Below are 16,250 nucleotides of genomic sequence, written 5' to 3'. Positions count from 1 at the left end.
CAGGAAAACATAGACCATCCTAATATTTGATCATTTATTTCAGTCCTGTAGCTTACTGGAGCTACTTTTCTCTATGGCAACTTTTCCTCTCTATAGATGTGGTTTGCACTGCAGAGCAGCACGCAGATTTTAAAAGCAGTGTATTATAAAAAAATCCTGAAACACTTCATTTATATAGTCCCAACTTGCATAGCAATCCAAATTATTACCATAAATTACAAAATTTATTATATTCACCCTAAGCAAATCACTCAGGTACAAGCTGTAACATGAATCTTTTGTAAAAACAACGCCAACACTATTTATCACAGAAAAAACATTTTAATATTGAAGATGTTTCAAATATTGCTTCAATATGGTTGTAGGAAAAAAAATCTTAAAATTAAGCATATCCAAACAAATTTGTATCTTTTCCAATTAAAGTTCCATTTTCTTTGTTCAGTTTCGCATTGCCAACATGGCATTTATGTCCCAAATGAGATTCCGTAACTGATCCATGATCTGCTTCAGCTGCTGATTCTTCTGTTTCAGTTTCTGTGGGAAGATTTTATGAGAAAATTTTTGTCATTAGTTGAAATAGTACACTCGGAAATACAAAAATAGTGTTACGAAATGCTACATGTATCTTTTTTCCCAGCTGTCTGAAGGTAATATTAGTGGGATAATACATCATCTTTAAAGTACAATCTCAAAATACAAGCAAGACTAATGACCTTTGCTAGGGAGGGAATGCTGATTCTTTTCACAGCAGTCTTAGCATCAAAACACTTGATCCCTTCAACAAGTGCAAGCTTGTGGGGATTGGCCCTCTCTTACCAAAGCCCAGAAGGCAGCACTTTATGTAGGGAGGAGGAATTGAAAATTCAGACCAAAAGAGGTCAGGGAATAGGAAAACTTATGTTAATATATGTTGTATAAGTTGGGTGCTCAGAAAAGTGAGGTATTACCAGTCAAAGTCTGAAGAAAGCACAAAGTAGAGGGAGAGCCAATCAAGCCTTTCTAGCCCTTCTGCCTGTGTGGGTCAATCCTGATGTGCTAAGCAATCCTGTCTTCGCACGTATGCTGAATTCTTTAGAACTGGGTACTTGCTTTTGGAAACAGAAAAAGCATTTGACAGAACAGCAAACTCACCTTTATTTGGGTGAGTAACCAGAACGCAAAAATTATGTCTCTACAGAAGAAAGATCAACGCATTAAGCCACTGCAGAATCTCCCTTACCTTTCATGTTCCACTATAATACACATATTTATTGTCTGATTTATTCATTTTCCTGCTCAAACCAAAGCTGTCAAGAACTAAGTTATGTGTATTGTTAACAACAAACGTAGGCCCTTCATTTCATTCAAATTTGATAAGATGTCAGCCTTCTCACATCAGAGATCAAACTACTTATTCATAAGGGAAGTCCAGAGTTCCAAGTAAAGCCAAAGCACAGGGAAGACTTGCTACCATTCAAAATGTTTCAGGTTTGACAGAACTTTGTTCTTCTGCACTACACAAATGGCAGTACATTAAAAGAATAACTCAGATCAGTAATGTAACCAAAGTAACGGTGATAAAAAAAAGAAACAAAAAAAGCAGTATGCTGAAAATCAGAGTCCTGAATTTTGATGTGAACAACACACCAATATTTTTGGGATGCCAGGGTAGTCAGACGGAAAAGAAGTCCGGAGAGGAAAAAAAAAAAAAAAAAAAAGGAAGCCTATTCACTTCAGACCTGTAAAAATGGTCTTCAGTAATACAGTAATCAAGAAAGGGAAACATCCTTGAACACAGACTTTGGTGAACACATTCCCTGGAAGCAAGAGAGACTACACTCAATTTCAGACTCCTGAGAAGCAGGTAAGACAGATGTAGGTCAGTTCACGTGCACTAATTCGGGAGTTCTAACCAAGCATTTGACAGACTAAGAACTATTTTAAAGCTAACTGTGCATTTATCTAATCCTTCTTTTCCAGTTGCTAATTCAAGACTTCACTACCCACAGCACAGATCCAACTCCTAAAGACAACTGAGAAGCACGTGGCTATGACAACATCCAAATGACAGAATTTTGTCTCCCTCCAAAGCCAATGACATAACGTCTCGATGCTTCAGAAAGCACAAGAGGGATGAGATAAACAAGCACTTTCATACCTGTGACATTTTTAAAGATATTTCCGTTTGCCATCCTTAACATTCAGTTCCAGAGAAATCAGCGAATGTTGCATCAAAACTACTAATTTAATGCAAGCTGCCACTCCTGCCACTCACCGATACTGAGGGCATGTCATTTCACTATTTTTCAAAGCCTTCATCAATAGAAATGAAGGCTGAACAATCAGCGATGATTATTCAAGTCGCAGGTAGAAAGAACCACCATTAACCTTCGGTATTGCAGACTGTGTTCTCTCTCCCTCCCTTTCTAATTGTACTCTTACCTATTTTTATGTAGATAAGCTCATATGAACTTTACATAAGTTACGCCCAAAAGACTCATTCTGTAAGACAATTATTTTCATTTCTTGTGCAACGGTTACGAAATAGTAAATTACTTGATCTTTGCTCCATGCTAGACAAGGGAAACTTCACATTGGATTTCATTTGTTTTCAAAGTGTCTGTAAAGAGAAGTAGTATACAATTTCACCGTATCTAAAGATAATTTTAGATCCTTTTCTTTGCTGCTTTATTTTCTTAGCTCTTCTATTCTACTTTTTCCAGAGACAGGAAAAAAAATCTAAGACGAAGCACCACGTCTGGACTGCAAGACTGAAGAAAGAATAAATGGGGAGGAGGAAAGAGCATGGTATTGTAGTTGAAATGCACGTAGCGATCTTTGTTACTGGTCTTCGACAGACCGTGGTCCCCACCACAAACTACTACAAAACTGCTAACTTCTGTGCCACTGGCAGTGCTGGCCTCTGCTTCAGGTTTTGCTGAACCAATAAGAACATCTCAAATTAGCCTTGGAAAGAGAGGTGAAATGGCCTTCTTGGGGAACAGGCAAGTTCAAAATGGCCCTCTTGGGAAACAGTCAATTTCCGTAAGAAGCTTCTGCAGTGGTGACAAATTTTTATTTCAACAGATTGCTTGCAAGTTGTCTCCCACTCTTTCCTCCTTCTCCTGAAATGACTTAGTTGAACTCTGGACCACTTCTCAGAATTAATGGCTGTATGAAACAAGAAAAGGCACTTCATCCTACATACATACTGCAGCTTCTGTCTGTATCTGTTTTAAAATGGTATAGGAGAAATGTATGAGGCAGTTTATAATGAGTTTCACTGATCTAAATTCACCTTGTATCTGACAGGCAAGTTTCAGGCTGGATGTTAAGAAAAGGTTCTTCACCGAAAGGTGGTCAAGCACTGGGACAGGCTCCCCAGGGCAGTGGTAACAGTACCGAGCCTGCTGGAGTTCAAGAAGTGTTTGGACAATGCTCTCAGACATAAGGTCTGATTTTGGGGTGGTCCTGTGTGGAGCCAGGAGTTGGACTCAATGATCCTCATGGGTCCCTTCCAACTTGGGCTGTTCTATGATTCTGTTGTTGCCTATCATAAAGGTGATCTCCCTGATCAGTCCTGAGAGGCTTTCTGTGGTGATACTAATTTTCAATGTGATTACCTCTCCACTTTGACTGGTGCTGCAAATATTATTGCCACTTAGAAAGGACTGCACTCTTCAGCAACCGAACAGACCTTAGTAGGCTTAGGTCAGGCAGGGCAATTGCAAAAACACATACATAAGCACGAAAAGCAGTAAGTGAAACAAAGAGGGAGAACCGTAACACACATCCAGACAATACCCATCTTCCGAGGAACTCGCAATAAACAACTTGAAATGTTTCATACAGATTTGGATTCAGAAGGACATAGTAATTTCAACTTTGAAATCAATTTTTGACTTAAATTCACTTTTGGTCCACTTTCATTTCATTTGAAATCAGGGCTGTCTAGACTAATCCACAGCCTTCTATCAGACATGCATCAAAACTTCCCTTTGCGCACTGATCCATCTCTCTCCTCGTATTAAGCTCAGTTATCTTTCAGATTTTAAAACCTAAACATCACCATGAGTCATTCTGCACTCAATCTATTTGTTAAAATTCTCTTCTTCAAGCAAAGACAATAGTGTAAACTGTGGAAGAGTCAGATTACATTCCAGCTGATGCTTGTAAAAATACATCAAAGCTTTGTGCCTGTGTTTTAAAGGTACCTCTTCTGCTTAACAAAAAAAAAAAAAAAAAAAAAGAATAATTCTTCTGAATACTGTGCCAGCTATAGTTTATACCTGCTCTGGTCAAGACCTGCAACAGTAAAGTCCAGCAGTGCATCCAACTTAACAGAGCATTAGATGTTAATCATAGCAGTATCTTTACTTGCATAAATCTCAGAGATTTAAAAATAACCATGTTTACTTCGTTGAATACCACCCTACTATTGGGAGAACTTGTATCCTCTTCTTTTTCATGAGTATTCCACTACTTCTGACCATGAAATTACTGTATGAAGTGATTGTTGAAAGTCTTATCAAGATGACAACGGCCTCTGCTTTTTCATGCAAGTCAAAAAGAAGAAATTTTTACAGAAACAATGTTTATGATAGGTGAGAACAAGTACAGCCTGCCCTGGCAATTTATACTGTTCTTTTTTTAAATGACTCCTTCATAGTGCAATCTCTGAAGTGAGGAGGTGGGAAAACCTTTTTTTTTCTTCAGTTTTATAGTCAAAAGACTTGCAACGTTACGTGCACAGAACAGAAAAAAATGATAGAGAAAAACGCATCAGTACTTTGCTCAAACTCCCTTACAGCTGCCAGGTGACATTCTAAGTCATGGCTACTCAATGTATACCAAGGCATGCTCTCCATTCAAATTTCACACATCCAGCTATTGATATATTTTTTTAGTGGTTAAAAAAGTATTAATCACTGAAACAGTAACCACTGGACAATTAAATATATTCATTGTTCATTAGCTACATCTTTTCCTGATCATAGGCTGTTCATAGGCAGCTGTTTTATCCTTACGGAAATGAGAGGTTGAGTTTTCTGCCTCTCTCCAAGCCATACAGGTGGAAGGAAACTGCTCACCTTCCTGAAAAAAGCAGAGGCACCACTGACAGCCTGTGCTCCACTACATGCTCAGTACTTCACGCACATCGAGCCAGGCAGCAATTTCATGTATCCACTGCTCTGTCGCTCAAAGTGAAATAAGAGCATTTATTAAAATAGTTGAATGTTTCCTCTACAGTAATTATTCACCATCCAGCGATGAAGTCTGAGGCCTTATTTCCTTACGCTTACCCTGTAAGTGATGTAGCTTTTCATGGAATTACCCATTCCCAAGGTGCTTCACCACATTCCTTGGTGTTACATTCCCATTCTTAACACGAAAAAACACACAGATGTGTAATGCCTACTTACAGACGTCAAAGTAAGTCACGGGAAAACTGTGGATAAATATGGAAAAACCAGAATTCTTGTAATTTTATTTTATCTAACGTTATGTGGCCAAGGGGAGAGCAGGGAACTTTCTTTGCTTAGACATCAGTAGGGCTTTTGACACACACACTCTCACAGTATCATGGCAGCCAAACGGGAGGGACGTGGTTTGGATAGGTTGATTATAAGGTGGCCGGTTTTCCACCAAGACTACCGAACTCCTAAGTGTTGCAATCTGCAGTGTTACGTCCAAGTGGCAGTCAGTTACTCCTGGTGTTTCTCAGGATTGACAGTAGGGCCAGTACTCCTAACGTTCTCGTTAATGACCTACTCACACTTAATGACCTAATCACCGTTTGTGGGCAATCACAGGTTTGTGGGCAATACCAAACTGGGGGAAGCGGCCAATATGCTCAGTGCTCGGCTGTCCAATTCAGAGGGAGCTCAACAGGTGGGGGAGGCAGGCTGATGCCTATCTCAGGAACTTCAACAAAAGCAAGTGGCAACACCCCACACCTGAGACAATAAACTCCTGCAACAACAGTACAGGGCGAGGGCTGACTGAATACAAAGCAGCTTTGCAGAAAAGGGCCTGAGGATCCTTTTGAAACTTTCTGACACGCTGAACATGATTCAGGCAATCTCCAGACCTCCCACTGAGCCTAAATTCTTCTAGGGTTCTGTCGTTGCAGACAGCCAGTTCGGGTGCCCAAACTGGCAAAGAACTGTGCACTGTGCAGATTAATGTGCTGAGAAGGTGCCCAAGTAAACAATTCTTCCTCTCTCACTGAAGGGTTCCTTGGTGTGCATTTGTATTTGGGGTGAAAAGGATTCTACAAATAGAAAACAAATTAAAAATACATGCAAATACGGTGATGGATAGCTTTAAAAGAATGCAAGTTCGCAGCATTAAAAAAAAAAAAAAATAGTTTTCAGGCAAAGTTCTTCCCTGAAAAGAAAGCCTAGTTGCAAATTGCTGTTGTTTTAAGGACTACCTCACAAAACAACATCAGCTCCAGTGCACAATGGTTTTGTTACCAAAAAAGCCCCAAGGTAAATTCGTAACAACTTAACTCTGAAACCTGTAAATTGTCTCTTCCCCTCTTAGCGAGATCACTGTTAACCACTTAGCAAAGATTCATTAAGGGTATCAGATATGATTATTTTCAAAAGGGCTACCTGCAATGCGTCAGTAGTATTTTCACATCTTTTCGTTTTCAGACAAATGTATTGAGACTACTAATTACGCAATGGTTTTCCTATGTATTCATTTGAAACCAGACCTGCAGCATCTGAAAAAACCAGACCTGTATTTGCTTTATTTCTAAAAACAAACGGTAAAGAAAAAGCAGCAACACAGATTACAGCATTCTCACTCTGAGATTTGATTTTCTGTTTTAAGTCCTGCTAAATGTACCACAAGACCTGAGCCTGACATCTTGAAAATATTACAGATGATGCCGTACCTGTACGGTTAGACACCTGTAGGCAGAAGATTATCTACAGATATGAAGACAATTGGGTACATTTTTGTAACAGCTGCCAATTGTTGCAAATTATAATCACCTTCAATAATAACTTGCAGGACTTGGATTAGTAGACCAATGCAACAGCTAAACTGATTCCGGAACAGTAAATTATTTATTACAGAAAAAGAGTGAAACATCTCACCAATTTACAGCTCTGGAAAGCAAATACCGATAAAAGGAATAAGCAACAATTTGGGGAAGAACAGGAGAGAATTGTTTCACACAAAAGGTAGAGCTAGTTAGTGCTGACTAAACAGCTTTTTGTTTTGCTTTGGTTTTGTGTTGTTTTTTTCCTTCTAATAGCGGTGCATACTTACAAGCTTCCTGTTTAGTAACTGCTTGTATGGCAAAAGTCCCTTTTGATTTAAGCCTAATAGGCTCCATTTAAAGTTATGGTTGCTGGACATTATTGAATTGCTAGGACATAAATTCATTACCTTGTAAACTGATCTATGTTTTTAATTAATGGACAGGGACTTCGTAGCCAAGGCCAGGGCACTAAACTTTCTGACCTAAAATGTAAGCCTAACGCAGCTGAATAAATAAGATGTCACTATACAGTAAGCTGATATCAGAAGCTACTGCAGTATTTGAGAGTACTGCTGCCATCAACAGGTTCTTCTGCCCCAAGAGGAAGGAAGTAAAGGAAGCACACGATGGTCCCCCCACCTCCTCTGGACAACTGCTGGAGCAAAGCAGAGCTGTTACGTTTCAAGTCAGTGGCTCCTGGAAGGAGGCACGTCTTTGTGTGAGAATACATGAGCCACGAGGTTTTATATGATCTACGCGTTTCCTTTGTGCTTCCAACTGCAGGGGAGTGTCTTTCATACACACACGGGGCCACCAAAGAGCTCAGACTTGCTGGGAAGTCAAAGCAAGAAGGACAAAATTAAGCGACCCATGCACAGAAGGTCCAAGAATTCAGATGGGCTAGGCAATAATGTTTCTTTGATACCAGTAGCATGAAAGACTGAAAAGGTAACTGTCCATCACAGCAACCAGGGTGAGCTGAGAGCGGGACAAGCAGCTGCAGGGAGAAGACAGTAGGTGAAGAATATAAAAAGCTTCTTCACCTGTCACACTGATTTCCCTGTCACAGCATTTTCATCAACATTTTATATTACCGAAATTTTCCTGAAAGAAATTAAGCAAAACTGAGCTGGAGATGGATGTTACATATTGCAGAGGACTGAAAAGCTGTCAGGAGTGCCTGCCTGTTAAGAAACAGAGAGGGCTATTTAAGTCCAGCAGCCAGTGACAGAAATTAGATCAATTAACCTGATTCTACCACATTTTCTTTGCTAAAATATGAATTGTTTCCTTTCTAGTCATGAAAAGTAAAGCACCTCCTGTTCTGTAATGGATTAAAATTTGGTCTTGGAAATTGGAGAAAACACAAAAGAACGAAAAAAAAAAATCAGTGAAATCAGTGCAGTTTCAAAACCAAGCAGTTTAAATTTCTGTTGCAGCACATAGTAAGTATTTGTCCACAAAACACTACAGAAAGTTCAACTAACTTCTGAAAATTTACTGTTGAAAATCTGGTGTTAGGCATTTAATGTTAGGCATTTAAGTGTAAATAGAGGATTTCAGACCAGATTTAAGTGCCCGTTTGAACACATTCTTAATCGCTGATTTGCTACTAATGCTTCTGTAACCCCGTCAACCTTTTCAAGATTTAAGGCTCATCATAAACATTTATGAAATTCTTTTCACAAGATCACACCAAGGAGGTTTAAAACCACATTAGCATACAAGTACAACAACAAGGGCAAAAACATGTCATAAAACTATCAAAAACACAGCAAATACGGACAGTTAAACTTATTAGCACTTAAATATTGCAAATAAATGTGCATAAATTCACAGTTTATTGCTTTATTGTACATTAGGTACAATATAATATATACAACCCTGCTACATCAGCACGCAGCAGAAAGAATACAACAGTGAAGCTGACAACTGCTTTTCTCTAAATTCAGTCCCCGTTTTTGCTTGTACCATATGCATGAATTTTTCTAAATAGGTTATAAAAAAAATTGGTACATCTCTAATTGTTGAAGACAAATGAAAATATTGGAAATATTTAAAAAGACAAAAATCCACCAATTATTCTCTGCAAGAAGGTTTATTTTAGACATTCACTTCCTTTCTTCTGTTGTTTTTGTGGATTATGCCTGCTTTTTAACAAGAATTTACAGATATTACAGCTACACAAATATTTAGAAAATCCTGTCTTTGTACTTTACAGACTGAAGGAACACTGCTCAATATTGTGGTCTGGTAATACTACTTATTTTTAATCTCAATATTATATTAGCATTTACTATAGAATATTTATTTTTAGATTTGAATTCATCTTTAGTAATTGTACTCAAATGCGTACTGCCACTCAAAATAAAAATTTAACAGCACCTTTATCACATGTGGCACATTTTTTCTGAATGTGTCAAGATTCTATGAATGCTGTACTTAACAAAAGAAACGTTCTTTCTTGAACTGACAAAATATAGAAAGTAGCCCTGAAAATTCTCTACCAATACATATTGTAATATTTACATACCTGATGTTTAATGCTCATTTTTCATGTACTTGCACAATAAAAGTTTTGGAGTGAAGTAAGTTCAACATGCACCTTAACTCTAACTCCATGAGGGTGGTGAGGCCCTGGCACAGGCTGCCCAGCGAAGCTGTGGGTGCCCCATCCCTGGAGGTGTTCAAGGCCAGGCTGGGTGGGGCTTTGGGCAGCCTGGGCTGGTGGGAGGCGTCCCTGCCCACAGCAGGGGGGTTGGAAGTAGATGGTTTTTCAGGTCCCTTCCAACCCAAACCATTCTTTGATCTGTACTACCAACATCTAGTGGGCTAACCATAAACTCAATATACCATTTCAGAAGGATATATATTAAAAAGAGCCACAAGTTAAAACTGTTATGGTGTCTAAAATCTACAGCGAGAGCTACAGCCAGAAGAACTTGTTTACTAGCGGTAATTCTGAAAGTTACATGCAAGAAGTTTGATGGTAGTCACCACACATACAGCCTTCAGTGCAGCAGGCTAGAAATCCAAGCTTTCCAATGACAAAGCGACATTTTCTGTTTTATGTAAATCAATTTAAAACTTTCTTACCTTATTTACCTCCATGATTTCCCTTCTCTCTTCACTAGCAAAACGAAGCTGACTAGCGGCACCACGATCATCGTGCTTGGAGCCATCTTCTTCAACATATGGAATAAGTTGCTGAGAAGACAAGAAACATCAGCTTTAAAAAAAAAAAAGGGGGGGGGGGAAAGGAAGAGGAAAAAAAATGAAAACAGGAGATGTATAAATTACTAATATTTTCTCCAAAGGCTCAAACTTCCTGAAAAGAAAGGAGTGGAGAAAGTCTTTATCACCTCCAAACCAAAGGCCTACACCTAAGTCATCTCACAAGTGCAGGCACAACCCAGTATTAGCTTTTTAAGATGTTTATCACAAGTGATCCTTGTATTCTTGAACTCTATAGACTTCATTTTTAAAATTTACTATTCCACACCATGAAATAACACAATGGTGAACTTACCATTATTATCAAGTGTTTCAGTGATGTAGTAAACATAATTTATGACTGGCTTTACACATGCAGATTAGCTACTTGGTTAATACCCTAATTATCACTTACTACTTTAGTGGGTGTCTGTTTGGCTATTCTTGAAACCAGACCCACAGTTACCTAATCGGAGTTTCTCCGTAAGGATTTTCCACTGGGATCTCCTCAGGCACGTAACACACTGTCTTTTTTTTTTTTTTTTAAATAAGGTTCTACAAAGCCAACCTTTGATAAAGAATTTTTAAATGAATACTAATGTACGTTCCTTTCCATAACAACAACAAAATTGAAGGATCAGTAAATGTACTAGATGCAAAACAAATACACGCTTTGTGTCAAAACATTCCCAAGCGAACATCTTATTCAAAAAATAATTATAAGCTGTAACATTTTATATATAACATACATACTCAAAGTCTACAGTCCAACATTGATTTTTCCATCCTGAACTGCGAGAAGCTAAAATTGATGGCAAAATTACACCCTTGTTAACATACGTATGTATCACAGACAAATGAAAGACAAGTAATTCATGCAAATGAGCAAGAAGACATTAGCCCAAAAGCCAGGGGACGGGTCGCTCATCAAATACACGTTAGCTTGTTGCTTAAGTTGAGGTGTAATATTATGAAGCCTTCAGCTGCGTCCTTCAGCATTCTGATGTGAAGTTATTTGATGTTAACTCACTGAAAATTGAATTCTCTTCTACACAAGCTTTTATCAGACCATTCTCATTAAGCTTCTCAAAATGGACAAAAAGTACCATACTAAGCTCGGCCATGAAAACCCAGTGAAAGCTCACAACTTGTTGCATCTCCATACTATAAAGCAAAAGTAGTGTAGCCAGTACGTACTCTTGGAAAAAGCTCCTTCTCTCACTTATGGAAAAATAACATACATCCAGAGTAGATGGAATGTTATCCCCTAAAAACCTCCCATCTATCAGAAAAGCCAGGAATTCAAACAAAGAACTACAACTAATACACAAATAAAACAGTTCTCTCTAGAGAGGGAATTTTGTAACGAGATCTGCTTCACAATCATCTTATAACTTGTTATGTTGGCTAAAAGGAAGTCGATAAGAATACCTATTAAACTAATAGCACGTATTAATGAAAGAAATATAACATTTTAATATCAATATTAAGAGACTAAGGAATATTAATAGGCACTGATTTTATTGATAGAACGTAAGGACAGAATTTCTTGCCATAAACCAGATGCAAATAGGAAATAAGAGAGAGAAAACAACAAAACTTTTTAGGTAGTTTCTCAACTCTACGTGGAGATACCTCATGTAGGTTATAAAAGGTGTAACGTAAAACTAAGTTTTATAGCCTGGGCATTCAGAGGGCTTGCCGTGGGATCTCTGCATTAAACAGCAAACTAGCAAACTCCTGCACACCATTTGCAATAAAATGGACAATGTGCAGCTAAAAATATATACCTGCTATCACACAGCAAATAAGAGTTACATTAATATACCTTACACCAATTGCTGGAGCAGGTACCTGATTTTGCAGTTACTACAGACTACTCAGGAAGAAGTGCAGTGACACTGACACTGATTAGCTGCATATCATAGAACAGCTTGGGTAGGAAGGGACCTTAAAGCCCACCCAGTCCCAGCCCCCTGCCATGGGCAGGGACACCTCCCACCAGCCCAGGCTGCCCAAAGCCCCATCCAGCCTGGCCTTGAACACCTCCAGGGATGGGGCACCCACAGCTTCTCTGGGCAGCCTGTGCCAGGGCCTCACCACCCTCTGAGTGAGGAATTTCTGCCTTATATCTAATCTGAATCTACCCTCTTTCAGTTTACAACTCTTCCCCCTTGTCCTGTCACTGCCTGCCCACATTCCAGGATATGCACAGATATGTCGGAAATTTAAGGGAAGAAGACAGGTTGAGGAAATATGGACGTATATATTACACTCTTTCATAAGCAACAAAAGTTAAACAAAAGTTCAAAACTACAAGACAAAAAGATCAGTAACAAAGGCATTGCACATAAGTATTGTCAGACACCGACTGCTAAAGAATTAGACAGGGAGCCACAGAATAATTGTCTCGCTCATTGCAGTATCACACGAAGGTTAATAACTGGAAAAAAAAAAAAAAAGGAAGAGCAGCATACATCTATTCCACTAGTGAGTCAGGAATCAGTTAAGTGAAAGGGAAAAGCCATTAAATAATTTGACTGATTAAAGAAGAGATTTGTTGATATTCTTCAAAGATAAGGTTAGAGTGTCAGTCATTAAACAATATGATTGAGACCATCACTTAAAAGCCGAAATAGGAATTTAAGAAATCAGATCAAGATAAACGATGTGACACTTTCGTTCACCCTAACTCATAAAACAAGAGGAATCGGGCATTAACTTCAGAGCAGCAAAGACCAAGCAGATAAAAGGAAAAAGAAGTCGTCCAACTGTTGATATAAAAACTCTGCTGCGCATAAGGTTATCACTGAGACCTTATAATATAAAAGAAGAAAAGAGCAACCCCACCCCAACCATACGTGAAAATAAGACAGACTGAAAGCCTCTAAAGGGGATACAACTATTAAGCTTCTGCACACAAGCCAACTCTAACAAACCATGAATGAAGTGTTTGTTTTTGTTTTGTTTTTTGAAGGACAAGTTATCTCACTCCCTCACTTGTTGTAAGGCTCCCCCATAGTTTCTCTGACACACACAGCAGTGACCGCTGACAGAAGGCCATTAGTGGTCTAGAACGGTCTGCGAAGAATGGACTCCATTTCTTTATTCCTATGCAGTGAAGGGACTCAAATATAAAACGTCATGTTTAAATGGTTGATACTCAGTGGGCAATCAGAAGTCGATACAGTAGCCTCTAAATCCAGAGGTCAGTAATTAAAGATCATCAGTTTTGGCTGATAAAGGGCTGTAAGAATTCACATCATAACATAGAACAGGCTTAAGAGTATTACTAAGAATCATAAACAACTTATGAGGGGGGGAAATAAATTTTGATTTTACTAGAAAAAGCATTTTTATTAGGAAAAATCTTTGGCCAATCCTACTTAAGTATTCTGCTGTTCCCTTTTCCACCACCACTGCACTTTCAGATTTGGTTCACACTGGCTCAGAAGGTTAAGGATAGCTAAGTGAGGAAACTATCAAGGCACAGGCTGATGGGCACAGCAAGGGAATAATAATCTTCATTACTCAGGCCGCCAGGCAAGCAGGTGAGGGCTTAAAGCAGACTAAACCAACCTCTTAAAAAAAAAAAAAAAAAGACCCTTTTTTCCTAGGGGAAAAAGATCAGTGAATCAGAAAAGAGGCCTGAGGAAAAAGGGGGAAAAAGGCTACAAATTTAAATGAAGTTTGATTTCAAAATTGTACCACTTCCAGGTGGTAAGAATTGGTGAAACTTTCACACTAACATCACCATCTTTCAAACTGCTCCTAATAATAAACAGGATTCAGTCCACAGAAGTATTCCAGTCCCACTTAAAACCTGTTTGCTCCAAGCCTGTTGCAACCCATGAGAAGGGAGGATATGCTAAGCACAGCGCGGTCATTCTGAGTTGTTGTTTGTACATATAGACAGCTACTTACCTCGATGGGAACAGGATCAAGCCCAGCACAGTTCTCATTACATTTATCATAGACTAATCTCAGTTTTCTGAAGAGTATTGATAGCTGGCGGAGGTGTTCCTGCAGCTTTCCCAGTCTGTCTTGATATGTTCCAGTGTGATAAGTAACACCATTTGGTAACTTAAAGGAAACAAAACCCAAAAACATTAAAAATATTTCTCTCATAGGAGGTAAATAACCTAAAAATAAATTTGAGGGTTTTTTTGTACATTTTAAAATAAGATAATCACACTATTCCCATAAAAATCACTGACATTTCTCTTGCTTTTTGGTACAATTCTGTATTTTCTCTGCATATCTCACGTACCAAATCACTGCTCTCGAAGAGCTTCCCGTATTCTACATGTTGGTCACTGTCAGTCCCTCTGGAACTTTCAACGAATGCCTTCAAAATGCTTAAGCATTGTTGTTACCTGAGTATTATACTCTGCGTCAGGAAACAATTCAATGTCTGGTCACAACTCAGACAATCAAAGCAAATTCAAAGTTAGCAAATACGTATCTGTACCTAAAATAATTACAAAAGGGAACTTCCAAAGACGTGAAAATACATAGGGAACAGGGGGGATCACTTGCATGTTTATCTTCGAGGCTGAGTGTGAGCACTTCTGCTCTCAGCAGAGAAACGTGACACAGGTTTGTACGTTTTCTCAGTAGGTAACTACAATAAGGATTTTGTCCACTTTAACAACATGAAAAATGTCACAAAGTTTTGGTGGAAAACATTATAGAAGAATGAAATCACTGATCAATGGCAATTCCTCTAAAATTACTCCCCGGAGGTTAATAAAAACACAGAAAAGTAAATGGCATATAGATACACTTCACTATTCTTAAAGGATAAGATGAATACCAAATGTATTTACAGCACATTTATAGTGGGCAAAAATAACAGTTCATCTTTTCTGAACATTCTCCATGTTCCCTCAATATACAGTAGCAAACAAATGTGCGCAGAGCGGCACACACTGCTCCAACCACCGCTCTCTTTTCAAAGCACTATGATTGTAGAATCATTAGGGTTGGAAAAGCCCTCCAAGACCACCTGGTCCAACCACCCCCCTACCACCAATGTCACCCACTGAACCATGTCCCCAAGCCCCACATCCAACCTTTCCTTGAACACCCCCAGGGACGGTGACTCCACCACCTCCCTGGGCAACCCGTCCCAATGCCTGACTGCTCTTTCTGAGAAGAAATGTCTCCTCATTTCCAACCTAACCCCCCCCCTATGATCTAGCCACGCATGTAAATACCCTTAACTATCCCCAAGCAGACACACTTGGTACTGAAAACACTAGGAAGGGAACTGAGGACCGCTAAACCAAGCGACCCCGGCAGCAGCTGCCTGACCTGCATGTTCCTGAGGAGCTGGAAGATCTCCATGGTTCGGAACACGATGTCCTGCACCGTCTCCTGCCCGATGCGGCACAGCGACGCCGTGTTCACCTCCCGCGCCGCCTGGGCCTGCGCCCCGGAGAAGGCCCCGGGGGGCATCGCCGCCCCGGCCAGAGGCGGAGTTGACATCTCCGCCGGCGGACCGCTCCCACTGTTGAAAATTAAGACGGAATGATTAAATTATTAATTAATCCTGTCATAACAAGCCTCAGAGCCTCCCCCCCCCCCCCCGCCCGCGGACAGGCCCCACACACCCCGGGGCCCGCCGAGGCCGCGTTGCCCCGGCAACGCGCAGGCGGAAGCGCTCGGCGGCACCCGGAAGCGGGGAGGAAGTGACGAAATACGAAAGGGTGGAGGGGGGCGGGGCGAGGGGCGGTTGGCGGCCGTTGGGCCGAGGGGGCGCTGAGGGGGGTCCGAGTGCCCCGGGTGGGGCTGGGCTGCGGGGGCACCGGGAGGCGGCGTGGGCGCTTCTGGTGGTTTTGGGGGGAGTTTTTGTGTTTGTCTGGATTTTACAGATAAATTAGAACCCAGGTGTGCCCGCCCGGAGCCTTGCAGCTCGGTTTTTGGGGTTGGAAAGTTGGGTCAGAGCCTTAGCGTGTCCACACGTGTAGCGCTAGAGTCATAAAATGGTTCAGGTTGGGAGACACCTCACAGACCACCCGGTTGCAACCCCCTGCCATGGGCAGGGACACCTCCC

At 40.2% G+C, this 16,250-nt stretch overlaps 1 protein-coding gene across 1 annotated transcript; it reads right to left on the bottom strand.

The window, feature by feature from the left end:
• Positions 1-301: 301 nt before the first annotated feature.
• On the bottom strand, positions 302-15,899 carry MED30 (mediator complex subunit 30). The gene is made up of 5 exons (XM_035556279.2): positions 15,808-15,899; positions 15,509-15,704; positions 14,117-14,275; positions 10,076-10,186; positions 302-534 (listed from the first exon to the last, which is right to left on the bottom strand). Exons 2-5 carry the CDS (start codon positions 15,680-15,682, stop codon positions 439-441), a joined length of 540 nt encoding a protein of 179 aa, XP_035412172.1. The 5' UTR covers positions 15,683-15,704; positions 15,808-15,899; the 3' UTR covers positions 302-438.
• Between the last annotated feature and the right edge of the window lie 351 nt (positions 15,900-16,250).

The sequence above is a fragment of the Cygnus atratus genome, chromosome 2 (genome assembly GCF_013377495.2).
Source record: "Cygnus atratus isolate AKBS03 ecotype Queensland, Australia chromosome 2, CAtr_DNAZoo_HiC_assembly, whole genome shotgun sequence".
Classification (NCBI taxonomy): Eukaryota; Metazoa; Chordata; class Aves; order Anseriformes; family Anatidae; genus Cygnus; species Cygnus atratus.
This window is presented reverse-complemented; position numbering and strand designations above follow the sequence as displayed.